This window comes from Podarcis liolepis, assembly GCF_965112155.1.
Source record: "Podarcis liolepis genome assembly, chromosome: 7".
In the NCBI taxonomy this organism is placed as follows: domain Eukaryota; kingdom Metazoa; phylum Chordata; class Lepidosauria; order Squamata; family Lacertidae; genus Podarcis; species Podarcis liolepis.
The window spans coordinates 19,435,810-19,460,908 of NC_139561.1; the positions used below are offsets into that span (position 1 = coordinate 19,435,810).

Here is a 25,099-nt window from a genome sequence, read left to right on the forward strand (position 1 = left end):
TTCTGGGGTGGAAAGGGAAAAGTTGCCATAGCGGGGTTGAAATTCAGCAAAACCACACTGAGGAAGCATTGTTGCAGGTGAGATTATTTGCCTGTTAATATTTTGGGAACTGAGCCTGTGCCAACGAATCTAAGAATGCCCCCCCCCCCAAATTCTACAGAGGACAGTCAACAAAAGTATAAAAAGTAGAAACAATGGCTACTGCCCTGCCTCCACTGTCAGTGTGCCCCTGGATATCAGTTGCTGGGAATCACAAGTGGGGAAGAGATCCTGTTGCACTCAGGACCTGCTTTCAGGCTTCCTATTTGGGCCGTTGGCCTGATCCAGCAACCAGGCTCCTCTTATGTTCTCAAAGTACCCTGTCATCTCTATATAGGGCTCTGCAAGTGCAGCACATGCAATGGGCTCCGGGTTCAATTTCTGGCAAACTTTGCCTGGGAGAGATGCTCTGCCTGAAACCCTGGAGAGCTACTTCCAGTCTGTGAGGACAATGTTGAGCTAGATGGCATCAAAATAAGGCGATTTCCTGTGTCCCTACACCTTCAGGGAAGGTCCACAGCTCAGTGGTAGAAAACCTGCTTTGCCTTCAGAAGATACTAGGTTCAGTCTCCTGCACAAACTCCTGCCTAAAACCCTGGAGAGTAGATAGCGGTCCATGAAGACGTTACTGAGATAGCAATGGACTGATGCTCTGACTTAGTATAAGGCAGCTTCTTATGTTCTTATACATGTGCATGCAGTATAAAAACAAGCTACATCATCTGCAAAGGGTTGATACAGGTAACTGAAAGCCCTCCATCACCTACCTTGTCTTTGGGGATCTCAATCATCCATCCATCCATCTATCCAAATCCCAGAAGAGAACTACACCCATGTCCTGCAGTGTGTACATTTCTCATGCCACAGTTCCTCCTAAAATCCTGGTGGGTCGTGGCCACTCATCGTAAGATTCCCCCTTCCCATTAATTAAAGCTTTGTGGTTACAAGGCAAAATGGCTATGATGACAAGGCATTTTTCTTGTGCTCTTCAGCTGAAAAAAGGCTCCCAAATACCCATGACAAGACAGCCCTTGTGCCCCTCAGGCTCACAAAAGACATGGCACAAAAGGAAAAGTGACCTAGGGGTGAAGAGGAAAAAAAGGGAGCCTAGGCACTGATTTTGTCTCAGTTGTGTCAGCAGCAGCTAAAAATGTCTTGAAACCTAGTCAAAAATCCCAGAGCTGAACAAAGACATCAAGCAAAAGTTTTAGGATATAAAGAACTACTCTGGGTACTCTGCAGGAGAAGATTATTGGCCAGAAACGTTGCAAACGTTGGAAGCCAAAAACCAGGAAAAACTCCACTTTGCCATGAAGCTTACTGGGTGATCTTAGGCTCGTTGCATCCTTCCCACTTCGCAGTTGTTGGGAAGATAAAATAGAGAGGTGGGGCAGAAGAACCACCATTTATAGGGCTGAACCATGGGGACTGAAAAGCAGTTGGGGAATTTCATCAGAATGGCTTCAAAAATAAAACCATTACCTGCTGCTACATATCAAAAGGATGTGTGCCAAAGAGGACTTAAAGTAATTTTATTTATTTCCCCCCAAACCAAAACCCAAGGCTTCTTTTCATAAATGAAAATCATTTTGACTTCACATACGTGGCTTATAGATGGGTGCACCTCTGCAAATAGACGGTGACAGTAAAGTTAACATACTGTTGAAAACTGCAAGCAAATGCCCATTTACTTTGAAGTAATGCTGAATTCGATAGGATTTGCTTACCAGAGAACCTAAACAGAACTGGGCTGCCTCTATTTGTGCTTACTTGACATCAGCTCCAGTGCGGATGGTAGCTCGATCTTATCAGGACTTTAAAAAGAGAGAGGAGAGCTGCCTTGTGTATTTTGAACAAATGCACTTTTAAATGCTGCAAAATGCTCTCCTTCTCCCCCTCCCTTGCAAGACTCTTATGACCTGCTTTGCATTCCAATTCTGGCATCATGGATAGGCCAGTTATCAGGGCTCATCTGCATGCCTCGCAGCCATTGGCTAAGAAGAGCCTGGAAGGGAGGGCGGGGGGGGGGGCGCCATTCAAAGCTTTAGAACACAGAAAGCAGTCCCAGACTGTCTCCTGCTGCTGGATGCAGAACAGAAACTTTTATGGCAATAATAAAGGTGGATTCCCCCCCCCCTTCAGAAAGAATGCAGAAGAGACCTTATTAATCTTGAGGCATGGAGAACCATGGTTGTGGAAGCCATCGCCTGTTGGGATTTGACAGGAGAGAATTTGGATCACGGAGGCTGGGAAAAAGTAAATTAAGTGTGCAGAAGATTTTCTCTCTCTCTCTCTGGCCTTGAAAGAACTACAAAAAACACCCCAAGATTCTCAGATTCTGTGAGTCCCTCATCCAAAGAAGGCGAAAGTGAAGTGTTTGTTAATGCCAGCCATGGATATTGGGCTGTGGGAGGATGCTTTAGTTGGGATTCTTCCGGCATTGCAGTGGGTTGGACTAGATGACCCCTGGGGTCCCTTCCAACTCTTCAATTCTATGATTTGGTTGGAAGGATCATGGCCCTTCTCTTGGACACAAAAACACTCACCCTCTGCCAGACCTAGGTTTTGCAATGAGAGCTCCTCTTTCTGTGTCTCATCCATGAGGCACTGCAGAACAGCCTTTGCAATCCAGGGGCCCTCCAGATGTTTGGGTACTACAGCTCCCATCAGCCACAGGTGGCTGATGGGAGTTGTAGTCCAAAGCATCCAGAAGGCACCAGGTAGGCGAAGGATTGCAGCAGAACCACAGTCCTCCTTGTTTAGCATGCTGTGTGCAGGATGCTTTGAAGGGCAGAGAAGACAGTATACAAACATTTTTAAAGATGCAAGCATTGCACTGAGTCAGCTCTTCCACCAGCCAGGAATCTGTAACAGCAACTAAGCTTGGGAGGGGTGCTTGAGAAGGCAGAATACCACAAGAAGGGCAAGGTGGGTGGAATAAGAGGCAAGGCCTAGCCAAAGCACATGTTGCAGCGACCCACAGAAGGCCGTGGGCTCAGCGACAGAGCTACAGACATTTGGTTGAAGCAGGTCTCAGATTCATTGCTAGGTAAACGGATCTGTCGGGGGAATCTTGAGCTTTTGGGCCTGGGAGGTTGTTTCTGGATACAACAGCTTGTTCTTTTAAAGGGTGGAATATCTAGTACCAAGAAAAGACTTTTAACAAAACGTTAAGTTTTAAGGAGCAAATTGAAGTATGCCACTAAAAAGGGGGGAAAGTAAACCAAATCATCAGTAATGCAGATGCTAATTCTTGTCTGAAGGATGGAGCTGGATAGTTCAGTTGGTTAGAGCGTGGTGCTGATAATGCCAAGTTTGCAGTTTCGATCTCCGTATGGCACAACTGCATATTCCTGCACTGCAGGGGGTTGGACAAGATAATCCTCAGGGTCCCTTAAAACTTCACAATTCTACGGCTCTATGAATATACAAAAAGGAGGTGGTCTTGGGCAGCCTCTGAGGGGGTTGAGGGATCCCTCAGGCTTCTTGGTCAAAAAAGACTCCTTTCAAATTCCAACTTTGGAACAAGTTGGGGAGACATTCAAACCCGAGATCAGATGGAATGAGCAGAGATGGAAAGAGGCAGATCTTTGCCTTCACTGGCCTTAAGTCCTCTATCCTAGGACAGCTGGGGCAAATCCAAAAGACTGATGTTTTGTGGAAGTGGAAGTTGTACCCGTTCCAAACTCCCTTCAGCTCAGTCATGTGACCTAGCAACACAGGAGTTACACCAGGGAAAAAAAGGTGGAAGTCGTCAAACTTTGTTTTAATAGCTTCCCCCCACCCTTCTGATAGGCTTGGGCCAGCTCGGCTGCCAGTAGCTCCACTCCTGAACAGAATTTGGAACAGGCATAAAATAGACCAGCATAATTTACCTTGATGCAGATTACACTGGCTTCCTATTGTTTGGCTTGCTCTCTGTTACTAGTCCTCATGGTGCACTTGGGGCCAGGTTTCAAGATTTATTGATTTTGTACTACAATTTCTCTGTTGGCGATTAGAACAAATTGCCCCACCTGCAGTACTGGCAGCCAAGAAAAATGGGAAAGAACCCCTTTAAAGCATGCTTGAATTCAGCAACGCAAAACTGCCAAGGAGTAGGAGCAGTGAAAGTAAATCAACAAACAAAAAAAGAAGGATGTGGAGTCAAAAGCGCTTTTTGAAAAGGTGTACGGCTAAGGAGCCCTTTATTTTTCAAAACTTGGCAGTTCAAGTAGTGTTTACAACAATGATAAGTGTGTTACTAAACAACGAGGCACAGTTATGCTACATAAAATATGAGATTTTTAAAAAGCTTAGTAATAATAATAATAATAATAATAATAATAATAATAATAATAATAATAAATAAAGACACATCAAGTTGATCATGGGACAGTGTACAGTGCTGAGGTATATGCTATGTGCTCACATATCTTCTGGGTTTGCAGAGGAAGGGGAGAAAAGGACAGCTAAACTCACGCCGAAGCGGATGCATGCACCTTGAGGCACAAATCAGTGTGGGCAGCAGAATTGCACCTTTTTCGCCCAAAGGGAATCTGGACCAAATTGAGAAAAGGGAAGGAAGAAGAGAAAGACCACCCCCAGCACCTGACCGAGGTGTGGAAACTTTGGATGAATGTAAGTATTGTGAGTTTATCTCCCCATTCCAAATCATGCAAAAAAAAAAAAAAAAAAGTCTCTGGATCACAGGTGACGCAGGAACACTCCAATACCACTCATCCAGAGTCTTCATTAAGTAACTGGTGTAACACGGAGTGTGTCCATTTTACATTTTCTCATGTGCAAGCCTGCTCACTCTTCCCTTTGTGCAAGCCACGATTTGATCAGTCAGGTGTGCAGAACCTTTGGTCCTCCAGATATTGTTGTGACTACAGATGTAGTTAGGAACTACAACTCCCCATTCTTCCAGGCCACTGACCATACTTGCTGGTCCAGCTGATGGGGAGTTGGGAGTCCAGCTACATCTGGAGGGCCTAAGGAGAAAACCCCACACCTGACCTTTGCCCATAGTTATCTGGGCGAGATAACTATGTACCTTTGAAGCAAACCGAGCTGTGAAAAACAACTTCAAGCCGTGGCTTAAAATACCCTTGGCTGGTGTTGAAGTGGGTAACCATGGTTTCCCGGTTCGAAAGGAAAAAGAAAACTAGGAAACTGTGGCTAGTAAGAGGCTTCCAACTGTGGTTTTGCAGCAAAAGAGAAGAGTGAAGAGGAAGAGAGCCTGGTCAAAGAGCTTTGACTTATCTTGACTTAATAAGCCGAGATATGGAGTGTTTGACCGCTGCCACCTTCTCGGTCAGGACCACCATGCAGCAGGTTGCCATGCCCTTCCCAGCAGCCACCAGGAAGTCAGAACTTTCCAGTGCGATGGCTCAGATCCACTTGGCGAGTATAACTCAAGGAAGCCTGTTTTTCAGTTGTTTTCCTGCAACATCCACAATGTATTAAAGAGCAACTTTTAATGAGCGCACACACACAGATGTTTTAGGGATGGGGAACCTGTGGCCCTCTTGATGTTGTTGGACTCCAACTCCCATCAGCCCCAGCAAGCACGGCCAATGGTTGAAAGCGATGGGAGCTGAAGTCCAACAACACCTGGTAGGTCTACAGCTTTCCCATAACCTCTTTTAGGGTCAAACACTACATTGCAGCAGAGGTTAATGGATGCATTCTTATTTTTAAAAAGAGAATCTGATCACAGCAGTGAGGGGCTCCAATCCAGAATCAGGTGGCACAGAGGAGGAGAGTATTAATTTTTCCTCCTTGTGCTGTTCTCCTGATGAAACTGTCTGCTGCCCCCTCCCCAGCTGCTGCTTGCCCTGGTAACAAAGGCACATTTATGTCTTTGCTACTGCAGAATGTCTTTCTTTGGTGTGGGGTAAGGCTGGGGGAGAGATAAATAGCTCCCTCACTCCGTGCCACAGTCCCAAGTCCATATCAGAACCCCACTCGCCTACCGGAAAGGAATTTCGAAAGAGGCTGAGATGCATTCACACATACAGTGGTGCCCCGCAAGACGAATGCCTCACAAGACGGAAAACCCACTAGACGAAAGGGTTTTCCGTTTTTGAGCTGCTTCGCAAGGCAATTTTCCCTATGGGCTTGCTTTGCAAGACGAAAACGTCTTGCGAGTGTTCCGATTTTTCCCCGCTCCCCCCTTTTTTTAAGCCGCTAAGCGCCTTTTAGCCGCTAATCCGCTAAGCCTTTAATAGCCGCTAAGCCTTTAATAGCTGCTAAACCGCTAATAGCGCTAATCCGCTAATAGGGTTGCTTCGCAAGACGAAAAAACCGCTAGACGAAGAGACTCGCGGAACGGATTATTTTCATCTTGCGAGGCACCACTGTATCCACCACAAGGTGTCATTTGGTATTGCTTTGATAGCGTTCCTAGTGATAAGGCTAGCAGTCCTCCAAACCAGGCAGAGCCATTTCTGAATGCATACGCTCCTGTAAATATATCCTCAAAATACAAGGATGACAGGTGCCTTCTGTCACTCAGCCTGCACTGGGGAGCCAGGCAGGAAGGAGCTGGAGTGATGTTGCTGTCCTACGTGAGGGGATGACACCTAATTTGCATAAGGACCTGCCCAGTGGAGCAAGTGGGAGAGGCAACCCATTCAAGGATCCCCTCCTCTCTTTAGGCAAAGTGACAGAATTGTAGAGTTGGGAGGAATCCCCAAGGGTCATCTAGTCCAACCCCCCCACAATGCATGTTCAGCAGCAAGAACACATTAAGACCACACAGAGCATGTGGCTAGCATGCCCTTTTCAGCCTTAGGTCTTCTCATCTTAGTGATGGATTGCAGGGTGCTCTTTGAAGGATCTGTTTGGCCACTGTGCCAGTCATGGGCCAGGGAGCTTGATGATGGTTTAGCGGGACTCTGAATGGACACTTTGCAATGTCCTGGCAGCCCAGAACTGAAAACCATGATTTGCCATAGCTCAGTGGTAGAGAATCTGCTTTGCATGCAGAAGGTCCCATGTTCAATCCCTGGCATTCTCAGGCAGGGCTGGGAAGGTTCTCTGTCTGAAACCCTGGAGAGCTGCTGCCAGTCAGTGTAGACAAAACCAAGCAAGATGGATCCAGGGTCTGATTCTGTATAAGGCAGCTTCCTTTGCAATTACTGAAATAAAAATGCACACACCAGGGTCCCCATTGCATCATAAAGGTAAAGGGACCACAGACCGTTAGGTCCAGTCGCGGACGACTGGCGTTGTGGTGCTCATCTCGCTTTATTGGCCGAGGGAGCCGGCATACAGCTTCCGGGTCATGTGGCCAGCATGACTAAGCCGCTTCTGGCGAGCCAGAGTAGTGCACGGAAACACCGTTTACCTTCCCGCCGGAGCGGTACCTATTTATCTACTTGCACTTTGATGTGCTTTCGAATTGCTAGGTTGGCAGGAGCAGGGACTGAGCAATGGGAGCTCACCCCGTCACGGGGATTCGAACAGCCGACCTTCTGATCGGCAAGCCCTAGGCTCTGTGGTTTAGACCACAGTGCCACCCACGTCCATCATAGAACCTAGCAAATTTCACAGAAGACAGATTGACATTCACACATATACACCCTTCAGAACTAGACACTGTTCCTTCAAAGGAAGGTTTTATCAAACATTATTTTTTTCAGGGAGAACAAGGCAATAATGGCTACACTTTTCCTTACCGTAAGTAGTACGTACAGAAGGAAAAACTCTTTATATGACACGCCCCCCATTCCCCTTTAACCTACCTTCTATTTTTGTGACTTTAAAAAACAGCTTTTAAAAGGAAGGAAGCTATTTGCCTCTGTTAAATACCCTTTTAATATAATAATATTAGAGAATAAATAATCACGTTGGCTAATGAGGCTAAATTCAATCGCCAGCCTTCATGCAATGGCAAAAGAAATAAAAAAAATGTTTCGTGTTTGCAAAAGCAGGCTATTAAAAAAAAACCCAACAACAACCAAAGTTAAAGCAGTTTTTAAAAAGCAAAAAGCAAAGGGAAGCACCGTCAGTCCATTGAGCCACACACACACACTTTTGGAAAGAAGGGAGAGAAAGAGGGTATAGAGATAGAGGATAACGTGTTTAAGGTAAAGTATAATAGCAGCCCCCACCCCAACCACACACATGGAAAAAAAAAGGAACATGCAAAGGTTTAGTGAACAGCAATAAAGAATAAAATTCACCATGCTAGGGATAATAGCTTGAGCTATTCAGGCTACCTGAAAGATCTATTTCCCTATACAAACCTGCCCAGTGCTGAGATACTCAGGTGAGCGCCTTCTCTCAGACCCATCAGCATCAGAAGGGGGGGGGGGGAGCCTTTTCTGTGGCTGCTTCCACAATGCGGAATTCCCTCCCAAGAGAGGTTAGCCTGGTTCCTTCTTTGTTATCCTTCTGCTGTCAGGCTAAGACCTTCCTGTTCAAACAGGCTTTTGGAAGCTAAGTGCAGAGGACGCTGACCTCTATGCTGCTGTCAGGGCAAACTAGATTTTAGTGCATGGTTCTAAGAGTGTTCTGATGTATTTTGATTAATGTTTTTCAATAGTGGAAGACAAGCTTCCCTCTAGGATGGCCACTCCAACCTATTACCCCTTCTTCCCTTGCAACACGAAGCCAAGGAGAATGGTGTTAGGTCTCATGCAATCACAGCACAGCTGGCGTGAAGAAGCCCTAACCGTCTCCTGCCTCAATGAATGGTGTGCGTATTTCGCAGAATATTTTCTATAATCCCCCGCAGCCAGCCACAGACAAACGAGATTGCTCAGAAGACAAATTTCAGATTTGGAACAAGTCTGGAAATCTCTGCCTTAAGCGTGTTCTTGTGGCAGGAAAACAACACAGCTGAGTTCTGTGGCAGATAAAAAGGGGAAAGCTGCGTGAGTTCCTTCAAGGGAGAAAGCTAAAATATTATAAACAGAAAGACTATAAAAGGTGTGCAGAGCCTTCTCACTCAAGCTGTGAACCAATCTGGTAATAAACAATCACGAATACAACATTAAAGGTCATCAGTCTATCGAGGGCGTGGGCAAAAGCAGGTCCACAATTAAAAATAAGAACCCTGGAAGGTTTTTGGAACAAGCACTGCAGCAACTTCATACAGAGTTGCAATGGGCACCTTCCTAGCTTTCAGCATAGGCTGACGATGCACCTCTTCACCCTGGCCTTTGACATCAGACACTATTTAGATGAAATATAGCAATTAAAGCATCAAATGGCACAAGTCTGTCCTGGTGGGATGCAGCCAGTCACTGAAACTACCAGAAACCTTGCATTCTAATAGCAAATGAAGGCCTTCTGAGCATTCTATCCTCAAAGCTCTGTAGCCACTGCCTTTGGGAATAGCATCACTTATCAGAGCAACTGATGGGAAGGAGGAAGCTGAAATAGTCTGCTGTAAGAATTTAAAACTTCTGTTCTGTAAGTTGCTGCAACAAATATATATTTAGGGTCCACACTATCTTTCCAACTGTAAATTATTTCAACCAATGTCAATCTCTTTTTTTTTTAAACTGTTTTAACCTCACCTGGGACCTTACGGTGAAGAAATCAAAAAACAATGATCCTTCTTCGTTGTCTTACAGGATTAGGAACATCACTACTGTAGCAGGAAAAGCTGCCAAGAGACAATTCATGTAGCTTTGCTAAAGGCAAACAGCAGAGGGCTGATCAAGCCCTTGGATTGGGTGGGTGCCACAGGGACTCTGCCCCGGGTGTTTGATGTGTGCTGCAAAGTATAGTTTTTTAAAAGCAAGGTTATGTTTAAAAATGCCAGTGCAGAACTGGCACTGCTCCAGGTGCCACATAATACCTGTTCTGTATTTGCAAGAAACTCATATTTTAGTGTAGCAGCACCCACTTTGGAATTCCTTGCCTACTGACACCAAAGAAATGCCTTCGCTGCAGTCTTTTCGGCACTTGTTAAACACGTTTCTGTTTAGAGAAGCCTACCTAGACATGTAGATTGCTGACAGGTGTTTAATCTGTTTTTAGCTTATCACTGATTATTTCGTAGGAGGTTTTAAATAGTTTTAACTCTTTTTACCTTTTTGTAAACTGTTTTGAGCCTTTTTATAATCAAGGGGTGTATAAATGTTATGAAATAAATATATATATATTTTAAAAAAGAATGACGTTCAACTCCATACCAGCAAATAAGGCAAAGATATGTTCAATAAAGAGACGCAGGGGGAGAGCTGAGACTGATAGGGCTTCCAGTGAATGGAAGAGACTCGGCCAGGCGCCCTATTGTTTGAGCACTGAATTCTTGGCAGACATCATTATAGACGGGACTGTGAAGGAGAAAGGAAGGGTTCTTGGCTCATTTCGGCTGGCTCAGCGTACAGGAAGCTGCCAACATCACTGCGCCCTTTCCCCTTTTAAAAATCAGCATCAGAGTGTGGCTGATGTCACTATCTTTGATGGAACGACAAGCATCCTGATCCACTTTGGATCCCAGGATGGCTGGAACTAAGGCTTAAGGGCGGAGATTTGGGGGGGGGGAGACTGGGGGGGGAGGCTAAAGTGGCCATACATTAAACAAAGGTTAGCACAACACAACTTGAACTGAAATCAAGTGAGGGTGTTTTTTGCTGTTGCTAATTAAGTCACACACACACCATTATTTCAGAAATTTAAAAGACACAAGCAGCAACATGCTGTTAACAGAGGATAAACTGAGAATAAGGAAGTTAGGGGGAGTCCAGCTTAGAGCCACTTCAAGTCCACTCCACTATTTATGTAGTATTGTTATAAAAAAATGTACGTCAGTATAAAAATTAGAAACTCCAGAACACACACACACACACACACACACACAAAATGTAAGCAGACCTAATCCCTTAAAGCACTCCTACACTATACATTTAAACTAGTTTCAATCAAGTTGGAACCATCACAGCTCCCAACTAAAGAAGGAATCCTGGGAAATACGGTTCAGTTCTAAAAGGTCGCCAACTACTGATTCTCAACACTCGCAAAATCTTTAAAAAGAAAATGCATGTGCACACAAAATTCTTGGGAGTACTGAGGGAAGACGCGACAGCAAAACCCATTTCAAACTGGTTTAGATTCTGCAGCATCGACGGCAAGTTGAGATAACACACGGGGATTCTCACTGTGAATAACTAGTGGTACACACACCACAAAAAAGGGGGGGAAAGAGAGCCTTCCCACCTCCAAACGAAAACAAAAACCAAGATGGACGACGTGTTATGGGGCAATGCACAGAGTGTGATTTGTTTTGGAAGCATCTGGGGTTTAGATGGAGGAGGATGAAGGAGTACTGGAGCAACTGGGAGAGGTCTGCAATTGTGCTACAGCCAGCTAGGAGAAGGAAGATGCTTCACAGTTTCTTAAAGGTATAATAAGAAAGGAGGGAAGAAAGTGTGTGGGGGAGGGAGGCAACCTAAAAGAAAATTAAAAGGGGTCAGGGAGGAAGAGAGAGGAAGGGAGAGAAAAGAGAAGCGCCAGCAAATTTGAAGGCTTGGATTTTTCAGGGTATTTGTCCCACCCCCGACAGTCACTGTTCTGGCTCTGACCTTCGGGGCCGGGGTCTCCGCTGGCCCGTTGGTTTCCGGGTGGCCACAGCAGCCGCAAAGCCCACCAGGCAGCACAGCGAGGTGGTGCCGAACTTGGCTGTGTCGAGCCAGCTGGGGGTGTCTGCCTGCAGGTAGCGCTCCACCAAGTGGAAGCCCATCACCAGGAGCCACAGGACAGAGGCGAAGGCGTCGATCCGGCGAAGCCTGAAACGTGGGGGGGGGGGGGAGAGAGTTAAAAACCAGCCTCTGTTGGCTACACCGTGCAGTAAGGAGGAGGGGGAAGAGACCATTCAGGCCTTCTCCACAGCAACTCACAGCAGGACCTTCTGGGTGGCTGCCCCAATCTGTAGAACAGCACCTCTTTTGAGATACAGCAGGCACCCCCTTATTTGTACTTCCCAGAAACAATAACACTTCTGTTCCAACAAGCCTTTCCAGCTGCATGCAGTGTTCAAAATTAGCCAAGAGCCAAGCACATTTTGCACCTGGCTTTTGACCACTTGAAGATGAGTGGGTGCCAGGATGGCACCTGAAATCTCCACTATCTGGAGGTGCATGTCTGGGGATCATTGGATCTGGACTGTTTTCACACATTAATGCCCCATCCGGTAGAATTCTATCAGTTACATTTTATCTGTACAATCAGAATGAATTTCTGGAACCAAAATGCATTAAGAAAGAGGTTGGAACAGGCCAATATATATGTGGGCTGTCCCTGGATCAAGTGACTTCTATTTATGTTCTCAAAGCTCCTAATCTAGCTCAAGGTTGCCATCTGAACCAGCCAGATGTTTAACTGAGAAACAATCACAGTCAGTTCATTGTTTGAAAAATAAGACCTCAGAGCCGTCTTGCCCCAAAATTGAAATAGACATTCCGTTTTGGTGACTGCAACCATGGTTTAAAGAGCTCTTTGGCGCCTAACTTATATACCTGAGTTTCGTACTCAAGCTGTTTTTTTTTAGCTGTTCCTTTAGCTGTTTTTGGTTTAAGTCAACTTGAAACATATGTGAAAGGCAGCATGTAAATTAATACATCCTATAATATACACATATATTGAACAGAAACACTCACAGGGAGGTGCTGGGTTGTATCCAACACTAGTCCTACTCAAAGACCCACTGAAATCAACGACCCATGCATTTCAATGGGTCCACTCTGAGTCGGTATAGTGCTGGCCACAATCCTAAGACTCCACCATCCTATTAGAAGTGGGGTTGGAAACCTGTGCCCCCTAGATGTTGCTGGTCTCCCAATTCCCACGGTGGGGGAAGGATGGGTGAAGGGTTCCTTTAACCAGCAGCCCCCATTCTTTTGCTTTCTAAATCCCCAGGGTTTGATTTACAGATGGGTTTCCTCTTTTGAACGTAATTAACATGCCAACGAACTTTGCAAAAGTCAGTTTTGACTGCAGCTGCAAAGACACACAGCCAGGTAGAAAATCTAGTAAAAAAAGACTGCACAAGCTGCAATGCAGAGAAGAAAACAAAACCTGTTTCCATTTTAAAAAGTTAACAAGGAACTTCAGGTATGTGACTGTCTGACTCCAGCAGGGATTTTAAAAGGTGAGCATTTTATGGTTTTACGGTGATTTTGTTATTGCTGCTTTCTTCTCTGTATGGCTTCTACATACAATGCTTAGAAACGTTAATAATTTATTTATTTCATAAAGTTTAAACACATGGCTTACAAAACCGTCAAAGCGGTTTACGAAGAGAATAAAGCAGTAAAATTATCAATAAAGACAACAATTTGAAAATATTAAAAAGATAAAAACTGGCAATAAACTTTAAAAAAAGATTAAAACACACATCAACATTCTACATGTCTGGGAACCTTATTTCATAAAATGTATAATTTATAATTAAGTACAGTGGTGCCTCGCAAGACGAAAAGAATCCGTTCTGTGATTCTCTTTGTCTAGCGGTTTTTTCGTCTTGCGAAGCAAGCCCATTGACGGATTAGCGGATTAGCGCCTTTTAGCGGCTTATCGGATCAGCTGATAAGTGGCTTAGCGGCTTAGAAAAAGGGGGGGGGGAAACCCGCAGGAACTCGCAAGACATTTTCGTCTTGCGAAGCAAGCCCACAGGAGATTCGTTTTGCGAAGCACCTCCAAAACGGAAAACTCTTTCGTCTAGCGAGTTTTCCATCTTGCGAGGCATTCGTCTTGCGGGGCACCACTGTAGTACATAAATGCCATGAATAAAATAATTAACACCCACCCAAAAATCCCCCATACCTAATCCGTCCAGCCAGCAGCATGGCTAAGGAGCACGTCAGAAGACCAAGGACGACCACCGCAATCTGGTGGTTCTTCCCGTAAGACCAAGCCACTCTCAGAGTCTCCACGACTTGCTCCGGCAACAGCCGAATCACTTCCTGCCAGCTGAGGACTTCCAGGAGAGTGCCATTGCCTGGTGGTGGCACTGCTGGTGGCGATGAGCCAGTGTCGTTCCTCGCTGGCCCAGGGCTTGCCGGAGAAGGAGGAGTTGCATGTTCAGGGGAGAACGGGTTGCCCGACCCGTACAAGGCCATCGTGACGAGAACAACGCAGCTGAGGAAGGCCAGGAACCGGAGAGCGATCACTTGGGCTGGTGTGGTTGTGGCTGTGGTGGTGGACGAAGCCGCAGCATAAAAACTCTGCAGGGGAAGAGAAGAACCTTCAGAATCACAAGATTACAGCGCGGGCTGTGTGAGTCGTCTTTATACCTACATGGAAGGGAACACAACTTTGCGGGATCAAGCTGGTTCTCTTGGCAACTTCTGAACCAACAGGCAAGAAATGCCTGCATTCTAGGTAGGCTTCTAAACCACTGGAAAGGTTACGTGGCCCACAAGTCGCATGTAATGCTAAACTGTGATGTAATAATAAAAAATAATAATAAATTTTATTTATAACCCGCCCTCCCCAGCCAAGACCAGGCTCAGGGCGGCTAACACCAAGTATAAAAACAAATGATTAAAATACAACTTAAAAACAAGCTTAAAGTACAACATTAAAATGCAGCCTCATTTCAGTAGAAACTCAAATCAAAAACTTTTTGGGGATGAAAACGTCAAATCTTCACCAAGGCCAACTATCCAGACTGGTCCTACGTGGGCCAGAAAAAAGCCAGGGAAGTCACCATCACAGAAGGAGAAAGGAAAAAGGAAAGAGGGGGAGGGGATCAAGTTGATTCCAAGCCAAAGGCCAGGCGGAACAACTCTGTCTTACAGGCCCTGCGGAAAGAAATCAGATCCTGCAGGGCCCTGGTCTCATGAGATAGAGCATTCCACCAGGCCGGAGCCCGTGTTGAAAAGGTTCTGGCTCTGGTTGAGGCTAATCTGACTTCCTTAGGGCCCAGGACCTCTAGGGTGTTGCTATTTACGGATAAGGTCCTCTGCAGGGCATACTGGGAGAGGAGGTTCCGTAGGTACGAGGGTCCTAGGCCATGAAGGGCTTATGTAGCATATGACCCAGGTCCCATGTAACACTAAACTGCGGCATAGCATAGGAAACAGGTCACATATGGTACTAAACTGTGATGTAGCGTAATGGATGGCAACTTGCAGCCTCACACCTAATTTCATGCAGCCCTAGGTCCAATTTTCACATGGGTGGCAAAATAAGCGCAAGAGAAAATTCAGTGGCAGAAAAACGGGGAGAAGAGAGAAGGCCTGGTGTAAAGAAACAGAGAATGAGAAAAGCGTGCTGGATGGGAAAGCCCTACTTAAGAGAAAATATATGGCAATTTAAAAATAAATGCATGATTCAGATTCCACCATCGCTGTGTGTCCATCCTCTTCTGGGTTCAGCACTTGTTGCTCCCACAGCCCATCCAAACATGATGCCCTGCCCAATGAACAGCTGTCACTTCCTGCCCAAGTGCTATGCCCCGCCCACCCCCAATCAACAGCCGTTCCTTCCTGTTCCTTCTCCCTCACCTGCATGTAGGTCTTGTCTGTCTTCCGGTGGCTGAAGTGGTGCCGAAGCAGCAGGGCGCGGAGCTGCCGGTTCTGGTGCTTGATGTAGTACTCCACTGCGGCCTGGCAAGGGCGGCACAGCTTGTAGGTCTGCTCCAGGTGATGCTTGTACACCTCAATCTCCTCGTCGTACTTGCCCTGCCCGGAAGAAGGAGCAGAAGCTTAGCTGGGACAGGAGGTGGTGTGCATGCCGAGACACTTCCGGCTTCAATCCCCACCAGAAAAAGAGCACCAGACACATGCTCCCATTTCATGAGCATCTCTGCTACTTCATTGTTAGAGACAAAGCAGAAGAGAGGAACATCGGTACCAGGCAGAAATCATCCTCACCAGTGCTATTTTTCTAGAACAAGGTGCCAGAACTCACCATGAATGCCTCCCTTGTTCTCTTATAGTGGCAATGGCGCCCACCTGGGAGGTGCTGGAACTGAGTTCTGGTGAGTTCCGACTGGAAAATAAAGCCTTGATCCTCACCCTCCCAGGCTTTTTAAACTCCTAGGCCAGTGGTTCTCAAAAGGTGTGGCACACCACATTGGTGTGGCAGAGAGATTCAAAGACACTCAAGGAAACATTTGAATATTTCAGTGTAGTGAAGTATGGTATAGTATAAAAATATTATTTTCTTGCAGAAAAGGGACAGCTATCTTTTCAAGAAGAAAGCAAGAGTATCAAGTGAAACTTGAGGACATTCCTAGTTGTGGTCCAGAACATGACTAAATAAGTATGAATTTCATGTATACATTATTATGATACATACGTAAGAGGCTCGTTTATAATTATATTCTGGGAATAATCTATATTCTTATGTAGCTGCATTGATTTATATTTTCTGGATGTCCTATAGTCATGTTATGAAGTAGTTGTGTTCCATGTTATAAATCAGTCAGGGCTAGGAGTTGTTTCTTTTTGTTTTCCAATGTATTTCTTATCAATAAAAAAATTCAGGGTGGTACGAGCAAATTTTTATTCTGAAAGTGTGGCCCAGAGAAAAAGTTTGTGAACCACTGTCCTGGGCCATTTTAAATTTCACTGACGGATCAATATTTTTCTGCTGGGTCTTATTGTATACAACATAGGGAGCAACATTCTACCAAGTCACAAGCATGACCCCATTCAGACCACACATTTAAAGCACTATGATACCACTTGGAACAGCCATGGTTTCTCCCAAAGAATTATGGGAGCTGTTACTTGTTAAAGAGTTCTAAGTGCTGTTAAGAGGCTCCTATTCCCCTCCCAGAGGGACAATTCCCAGAATGGCTTAACCATAAAACCCTCTTCCCGAGGAACTCTGGGAATTTTTGCTCTGTGAGGGGAACGGGGGTCTCCTAACAACTCTCAACTCCCTTAACAAATAGATTCTTTGGGGGAAGCTACAGCTGTTTAAAGCAGTAGTGGCGCCTACCCTGTGGAACGCCCTCCCAGCAGATGTCAAGGAAATAAACAACAATTTTACTTTTAAAATACAACTGAAGGCGGCCCTGTTTAGGGAAGTTTTTAATGTCTGGTGCTGTATTGTTTTTATTATTCGGTTGGAAGCCGCCCAGAGTGGCTGGGGAAACCCAGTCAGATGGGCGGGGTATAAATAATAAATTATATTATTATTATTATCATAGTGCTTTAAAATGTGTTGTGTGAACGTGGCCTAAGAACTACCAGCATTAGATTCAGTTCCCTCTCAATCATACGTCCCCCAGAAACTCAACTAAGGGGGGAAAGGTTCCCCATGTGCTTAGCCATGCAAGCTCACTTTCCCTCAAGGCACACTCCAACCAGACAAAAAGCTTCTTGTGTTAAGTCATGGATGGGGAAAGCCGGCCTGTGTCTTGCCATTGCTATCCTGGTTGCCATGACACCTGAAATAAGTGGGGCAGGCATTTTCAAAGATGTCACCACCTGGAGTGGGGAAGGCAGTAACACATGAAAGCGGGGGGGGGGGGGGGTTAATAGAGACAAAAGGGGGTAGGACGACAAGGCAGCAGCAGAAGACACTTGCAGGGCATTGCGAATTCAGACTGTGGCTGTATACACATCATGCATTTAAAGAACATGGCTTTCTCCCTCCCCAAGAGTCCTGGGAACTGTAGTTCAAGTGTGCGGAGAATTGCAGCTCTGACAGGAAGAACACATTCCCTAAGATTTTTTTATTTTTTATTTTTTTGGTAGGGGAAGCTCAAAATGTATGGTGCAGATGTATGCAGTCAGAGTTTAGATTCATAAACTAAAATTCTTTTTAGACAAAATGATAACAATATTCAAAAGACTCCTGTGAAATGGGCTACTCTTTGTGGAGTTCTTAGAAACTTTTCAACCATAAGACATTGATGAAGAACATCTTGATAGTTATTAACAAAGCAAATATTTAGGAAAAAAGAAAAGCAAGGAAAGGTCATGTTGCTACCTCCACCCCAATATCAGTAATAATTATTTTTCCGAGGGAGTGTGAATGCAGCAATGTAAAGCTGCACCCTTTTATGTGTAATTTTAATGCAATTGTGTTGTTTCCTTTTTATTTTAATTGGTTGCTGAATTATAAGTTTTCCATGAAAGTAATCACGCACAAACTACAGCTCCCACAATTTTTGGCGGGGACGTTAAATGTATACATTTAAAAGTATGGTGTGTACATGAAATAGAACGATGTAAACAACCACAAAAGGTTCGTTTCCTAAGATCCAGAGGGTCGCATTTGCCTCCTGGGTCGAGCTTCCCCTTCTGTGGGTTTATGGCCCTAGGGAAGGTTAAGTACCAGAACCTTAAAATGAAGGGCTGCTCTGAGTCCCGAGATCAGTTCATACCTCCTCCCGGGGAGTGAAGGATGCCAGCTGCTTAATCTTCGTGGTCTGATGGTTGTTGCACTTCCTACAGAGAAGGACCTGGCTGCTCACCCACTGCTGGGGCTTGGTGGGGTCGTAGAAGGCGCCGGCCCCAGAGACAACGTGGTTCAGATGCTCCATGTACTGAGCTGGGATCGGCTTGTTGTAATCTCCATTCTGCCAAGAGGGATCAAAAGGGGAGGCATTGGTTACTCCAGTCTCCTTCCTGCTGCTCTACAACATTTTAATTTTATTTATTCATAAAAATATCTATACACTGCTATTCATTTTTTTTTATTGGAGCAGTTCACAACAATTGTACACTGCTTAAATTTTTATTACCTGCAGCCTGTGGTTCCAGGGCAGGTTACATTAACACACAACATTAGAGCACAATATTACAAACACTTTAAAGCAACAGTTACAGAAATAAGGAAGGTCCTAAAAATTTACACCTCAAATGTCAAAAGCTGTATAATGAAGGTGACAGATGCACCTCTGTGGGGAGGGAGCTCCACAGTTTAGGGGCTGCCACAGAGAAGGCCCTTTTGTGGGCCACCATACAATAAAAAACACATTAAAGAGTTAAAATCAGAAATCAGCTACCTACAATGAAAAGATGGATTCTTAACTGCCTGCATAAGCCTAATAGAATATACGTTTTCGGCAGGCATTTAAAAGTTGTGACAGAAGGCACCTGCTGAATCTCTACCGGCAGAGCATTCCACAATACTGAGATGAAGATACTGTTTCTTGCTGTTGTCAAATGGAACTCCAGCCCCAACAACATCTGGAGGGCCAGAGTTTCCCCCTGGTCCTATGGTTAGGGACCTTCCCATGGGCACCAAGCTCTTAAGAAGACCCAGAAATCTGTATAATTGGGTTAAAAATTGGAAAATCAATAAAAATAATTGGGGGGGGGGGGATAAAAGAAATACAAAATATTATGAATGCAAAACTAAGCTGTATTTCATTGGGACTTGTCATTCCTGTGATTGGCCAGCCACGAAAGTAACAAATGGCGGCAAAATCCATAGATTTATCTGCACCCTGAGATACTCTTCATTTTTAATGGCCAACAAAAGCAACGTTGGGAAGTTATTTATTACCATTTCAAATTATTGTTTTAAGTTTATAACCCGCCCTTCTTCTTTGCTCCTCTTGCTATTGTGAGCCAAGAAACAGTTGGGTTTAGCATCACGGCCAAACCCAGGCTCGTGGTTTGGAAAACCCACAAGTGGTATGCCACAAAACAAACCTTAATTAAAGTCCTAGCAACTCTCACTGCCAGGGTTATTGGTGGTTACTTGCCATGACAGCTGTGTACTACCCTCCAGGGCTAGAGGCGGTAAACTTCTGAAAACCAGTTGCTGTGGTTCTCAAGTGCGGAGTGCACCACTGCCCTGCTTATGGGCTTTCCATAGGCACCTGGTTGGCCACTTTGAGGATGCTGGACTAGGTGGGCCTTCTGATCTGATGATCCAGTAGGGATCTTTCAAAGTCAATTCATAAGAGTAACTGGGGCATTTGGTTTCATGAGTCTCGCCAACCGGAGGACCTACGGGAAAACTGGCGAGATCCAATTAAAGTAGAACCGAGTGAGAGGGCAACAGTCCGCTTCTCTTGTATGGAAGATGGATAAAAATTGTACCAGAGATTATTTGAGGAACCAATTCACAGTAATGTGTGAAGTACAGATGGATTTAACTTCATAAAATGTATACAGTATTATACCTCTTGATTGTAAAAAAAACACCCAGAGAGATTCAAAGTGGTTTACAAAATGAATTAACACAATGAAATGATCCATCAAAAGCAACTATTTAAAATCTTCAAAAATAATTATCTTGTGCCTCCTCCTGGAGAGGTCCGGAGCATGGCAACAAGAGAACAGGGCCTTCTCTGCAGTGGCTCCCCGTCTGTGGAATGCTCTCCCCTGGGAAGTTTGCCTGGCGCCTTCATTATACACCTTTAGGCACCAGGCAAAAACATTCCTTTTTAACCAGGCCTTTGGTTGATCTGATTTACACCCTATGCCCTTTTAAAATGTGTTGTTGTTTTTTTGTGAGGAGGGGCTATTGGGTTGTTGTTTTTATTTTTATTATGTATTTTGTGGTTTTAGATCTGATTTTGTTCTGTAAACCGCTCTGAGACCCCCAGGTATAAGGAGGTATATAAATTCAATAAAGAATAATAATTAAAATCAATGATAACCTAAAATCCAGATTTTAGGAAGGTAAAATCATTTATGGGTAGGCTGGCCTAAACAAACAAACAAACAAAAAAGAGTGCAGTGAAGGCGCCTCCCTGGTTTCAATAGGCAGGGAGTTCCAAAGTGTGGGTGTTGCCACGCTAAAGGATGGATTCCTTATAAATGCAGAATGAATATTATGTGGCGCCTTGTAACATTCTGCAGAATGAAGAGGCACAGCAAGCATATACAGATGGGGTCAGGTGAACTCAGCCTTGCCTACCTCACAGGGATGCTGTGAGGATGAAACGGAGACGGGGAGAAGTGTGTGTGCACTATCTTGAGCTCCTCTCGGGAGAAAAAAGGTGGGATATAAATGTAATGAAATTAAGATAGATATAGATAGATAGATAGATAGATAGATAGATAGATGTAAAAGGGGATTCATAAATTAATACACACCAATATCGAACAGATATATGTACATGAGTTGGCACTGGGTTTGTACCCAAGGCTAGCCCTACTCAAGAGCAGACTCACTGGAAGCAATGACCGTGACTAACTTAGGGCCATTAATTTCCATGGGTCTACTCTGGAGCAAAACTTAGGCCACATTCACACCATATATTTAAAGCGCTATTACTGCACTTTAACAGTCATGGTCCCCCTAGGCAAAAAATCCTGGGAACTGTAGTTTATTAAGGGTAAAGGGTGCTTAAGAGACCCTATTTTCCTCACAGTTATAATTCCCAGAATGCTGGGAATTGTAGCTCCATGAGGGGAACAGGAGACCTCCTAACAGCTCTCAGCACATTTAACAAACTATATTTAAAAAATTGGGGGGGGGGGAGAGCCATGATGGTTTAAAGTGGTATCATAGCGCTTTAAACACATGATGTGAATGTGGCCTCAGTTGGAGGCAACCCAGCTTGCTTTGGCCCTTGACCGCCATTTCATCTCGTCATAGAGGCTTTACGAGGTGCCACTCTTGAAACATACCTCTTGGAAGCCATTGTACTGCTCACAGTTGGGGCAATCCCAACAGTTCCGGTTCCCGTACGGAACCACGGTGTCCTGGTTGCAGAACCAGCAATTCACGGTCATGTGGGTGGGTTTCTTCCTGTGGGGAACAGCATTAAAAAATATATATATACATCACACTGGGCCCTGGGAGGAGGAGGCCCAATGTGACACATTTCAGTCAGGCAAAAACATAGCAAGGAAGTTATGAAGCAGGGCCGGGGAGGGTTCTGGAGAGATTTCCGAGGGCCAGACAAGAGCAGCCTCGAGGGCCACATTAGTCTCATTTGCCTGAGATTCCCCACCCTTGGCTTAGAGAATCATATAATAATACCCGCAGTTTGATATACTCTTTTTAGACGCTTGTTTATATGCAAATTAGGCCAAACCCAACTACATTCTCCTCAAACGGACCTAATGTTACTCATGGCCATTAACCAAAAGCTAGTCCTCCTCAGAGTAGACCCATCTTAAAGTTAACAGGCATGACTAACTTGGGTTCCTTATTTTCAAACGGGCCTACTCTGAGTAGGACCTAGTTAAGATACAAACTTTTAATTCCTGCTCAAAGGTATGCTGTTGATGTTTTGCTTTTTTTAACAGCGGGAATTGCTTTAGGCCCACCTGGTGGGGGAAGAAAATGAGATTAAAGATTTTATTAATAAGAATAAGAATAAGAATAGTAATAGTAATAGTAATAGTGGTTGTCTAGCAGCCACACGACACTGCCTTCTAATCACTTCCTGCAGGCTTTCAAAGGTCATGTCCTGTGGTTGCTAGGCAACCTCAATTTGCTTCAACCTCCACCATGGTACACAGCAAACACAGGGCATCCCTTTGAGCATCAGCAAGCAGTTAGAAGACCTCAACTTCTAGGGTTACCGAAGCAAGCACCTTGCGGTTGCTTGGCATACCCCCAGAAACACTTGCAGGTTGACCTGGAAGCAATTCGGGACAGTACTGCAACCACAAGATCCTCCCACCTCTCTTTACCAGGCAACAGACCAAATTTTCCCCTTTTTCGCCAAAAAAGAAAAGTAAGATGGAGACCCTGAAAATGGAAAAGCTGGAGATGTCCAATCCAGGGAGGCCTGGGCTCATGGCCGGGATTTCCCCATCATATTTTTCTGGGAAGGGAAGAATTCGCTGCCCGAAGCCAGAGAGCTTAACGGGGCAGCTGTAAACATTAAGTGTGCAGAGCCACAAGTGAAAAGCAGAACTTCAATAGAAAAGGATTGCCTGTCTATGCACTGGAATGAAACACTTGCCATCAAAATGAGCAGCTGTTGGGGCTTAACCCTTTTGGATAGAGGGCGATTCATTTGCTTTGTTTCTTTAAAAAAAGATAAGCAAAGGTCTAAGAACAGGCTTTTGAAGACAGACTTGTTCACACAGACATTCCCTTGCTCACTCAACCTGTTTTAATTGCTGTGTTGTTTCAAAATGACTTTTATACTGCATAATTTTACCTTGGATTGTTATATATATAATGGAATTTTTAAATTGCATATCTTAGCTGTGAGTGTTCATATTTTTGATGGGACTGTTTTAGTGTTCCTTTTAATTAGGTGCATGGGATTTCTTTTATTAAACTTTGGGCCATGGTGCCTCGGTGCTTGAAAAGTGTGCTTAGAAGCCTAGCTTGTGTGTGTATATAAAATAATGATAAAGGTCTTTTATTTCACAGCAGCTACAGAAGTGGGTGACTTGACTCATGTGAACAAGCCATCTCAGACAGGAGCACAAGAAATGCCCCGTTTAAGTAGGGGGCATGTGTTTTGTATTTGGGTCTGTGCATATGCAGAGCCAAGCTGTGCAAAATAAAAATTATGGGTGACCCAAATGCCAGTTAGTTATTGCATCAGCACAGCTTTCCTCTCTATAAACTCAAAGTGCTGCTAGTGACTTACAAAGCCCAACAGAGTTTAGGCCCAGTCTATCAGGATGACCATATTCTCCCATATGAACCCGCTTGGGCTGTGTGATCTTCAGTGCCGCCACCATGTGCACACTTGGTGTTGATGTGGAAAAGGGCCTTCCCGGTGGCTGCTCCCAGACTCTGGAACTCCCTTCCTAGAGAAGCTCAACAGGCTCCCTCCTTGTTGTCCTTTGACTGGCAGATAAAGACTGTCTCATTCCAAAAGGCCTTTGGGAATTGACTGGTTTTTTAAGAAAGGGCCTTTAATAGGGCTGTGCTGTTTTAATTGTATTTTAATAGATTTGTTTTCTTTATATATTTTTAAAATTTTATTAGAGATCAATTAGTTTTATCTTTTATATGCTTCTAGCTTTCTGTTTTGACCTCTCATGAAGAGGAGCCTCAGATTATAATTGCAGGGTCCAGGTCAGTTCATAATCTTGTGTTTAAAGTATAATACATTTTCTAAAAAGCTGCCATCTAGTTGCTCCCACCCAAAGTGTGTCTGCGGCTAAGGTATTCCCCAAGGCATCTTTGCTACGTTTCTTTAGCCGCCAGGCAAAAAACATTCCTTTTCTCCTAGGCCTTTGGCTAATTAAACAGCCTATGGCCTTTTAAACTGTGTGTGCAGGATGGGATGGTATTGTTTGTTACTACGTTATATATTTTTGTGTTTTTACATGGCAAAGCACCCTGTGATCCTCAGATGAAGGACGGTGCAGAATTTATTATTATTATTATTATCATCATCATCATCATCACCATGTTGTTTTATTCTGTGTCAGTCGCCTTGAGTCCGGATCTGGGTGGAAAGCGGGATATAAATAAATACAACAACAGTAGTAGCAATAATATAGTGCCCGGTATTGCTCCAGGCAAAACAAGACTTCAAATTCCGCCATTCACAGCTGCCCGAGATGGGAATTCTGCTCCCCTTACCCAACACACCTCTCCACCATCTGTTTCCACATGACTTCAGCACAAGGGCTCCTTTGAACTACAGCTGTCGGAAGCACCACAGAGCACAAAGGCCCAGCTGATGCAAACAGGGGCCAAAGGAACGCTTGGGACAGCCATCTGCTGCAATGCAAGCCAAGCATACCTCCTGCCTGGTCTCATGTCCTCAACCAGCAGGCTTGGGCGTCACAGACCCTTCTTTCTTGGAATTAATTAACAAACTATTTTCATTAGGGCGCACAGAATTGTGGAGTTGGGAGGGATCCCAAGGGTCATCTAGTCCCAACTCCCAGCATTGCAGGAGTCACAAATAACAGATCCCTTTTTGCCACAGGCGGCATTGTTTTAGAAGAGGTATTCTTCCTCCTCTCCCTGAGACTCAAAGGAGAGAACACCACACTCGCTCTCTTAACTTTTCTTTAAAACCTGACAACCAATCTATCAGAAGGGGGCACCTTTTAGCATCAGTAACAATAATCAACTTAATTTACTTGAACTATTTTAAAAACTTATTTTAAGAAGGGCTAAACAGTGTATGTATATGTGTATATATTCACACCTCTTAACCCTGAGCTTTTGACACTCGTGATGTCCACTTTTAGGACCCACCTTATTTTTGCAACAGCAAGTTGTTTTTAACTGTTTTTAACACTGTGTTTAAATTGGG

The 25,099-nt window shown here is 44.6% G+C and overlaps 1 protein-coding gene and 1 long non-coding RNA gene across 3 annotated transcripts in view; one reads left to right on the forward strand and one right to left on the reverse strand.

The window, feature by feature from the left end:
* Positions 1 to 25,099, reverse strand: part of TMEM201 (transmembrane protein 201) — a 44,460-nt gene that overhangs the window by 12,055 nt on the left and 7,306 nt on the right. For both annotated transcript variants that reach the window (XM_083513021.1, XM_083513022.1), the window contains 5 exons: positions 21,537 to 21,657; positions 18,329 to 18,523; positions 15,492 to 15,668; positions 13,807 to 14,207; positions 11,568 to 11,771 (listed from right to left, as the gene is read on the reverse strand). In XM_083513021.1, the coding sequence (XP_083369147.1) occupies positions 11,568 to 11,771; positions 13,807 to 14,207; positions 15,492 to 15,668; positions 18,329 to 18,523; positions 21,537 to 21,657 (1,098 nt within the window). The remainder of the gene's footprint in view (positions 1 to 11,567; positions 11,772 to 13,806; positions 14,208 to 15,491; positions 15,669 to 18,328; positions 18,524 to 21,536; positions 21,658 to 25,099) is intronic.
* Positions 20,813 to 23,385, forward strand: LOC310711489. Its single transcript, XR_014528495.1, has 2 exons — positions 20,813 to 20,902; positions 23,245 to 23,385. It is a non-coding gene; the product is annotated as an uncharacterized lncRNA (long non-coding RNA).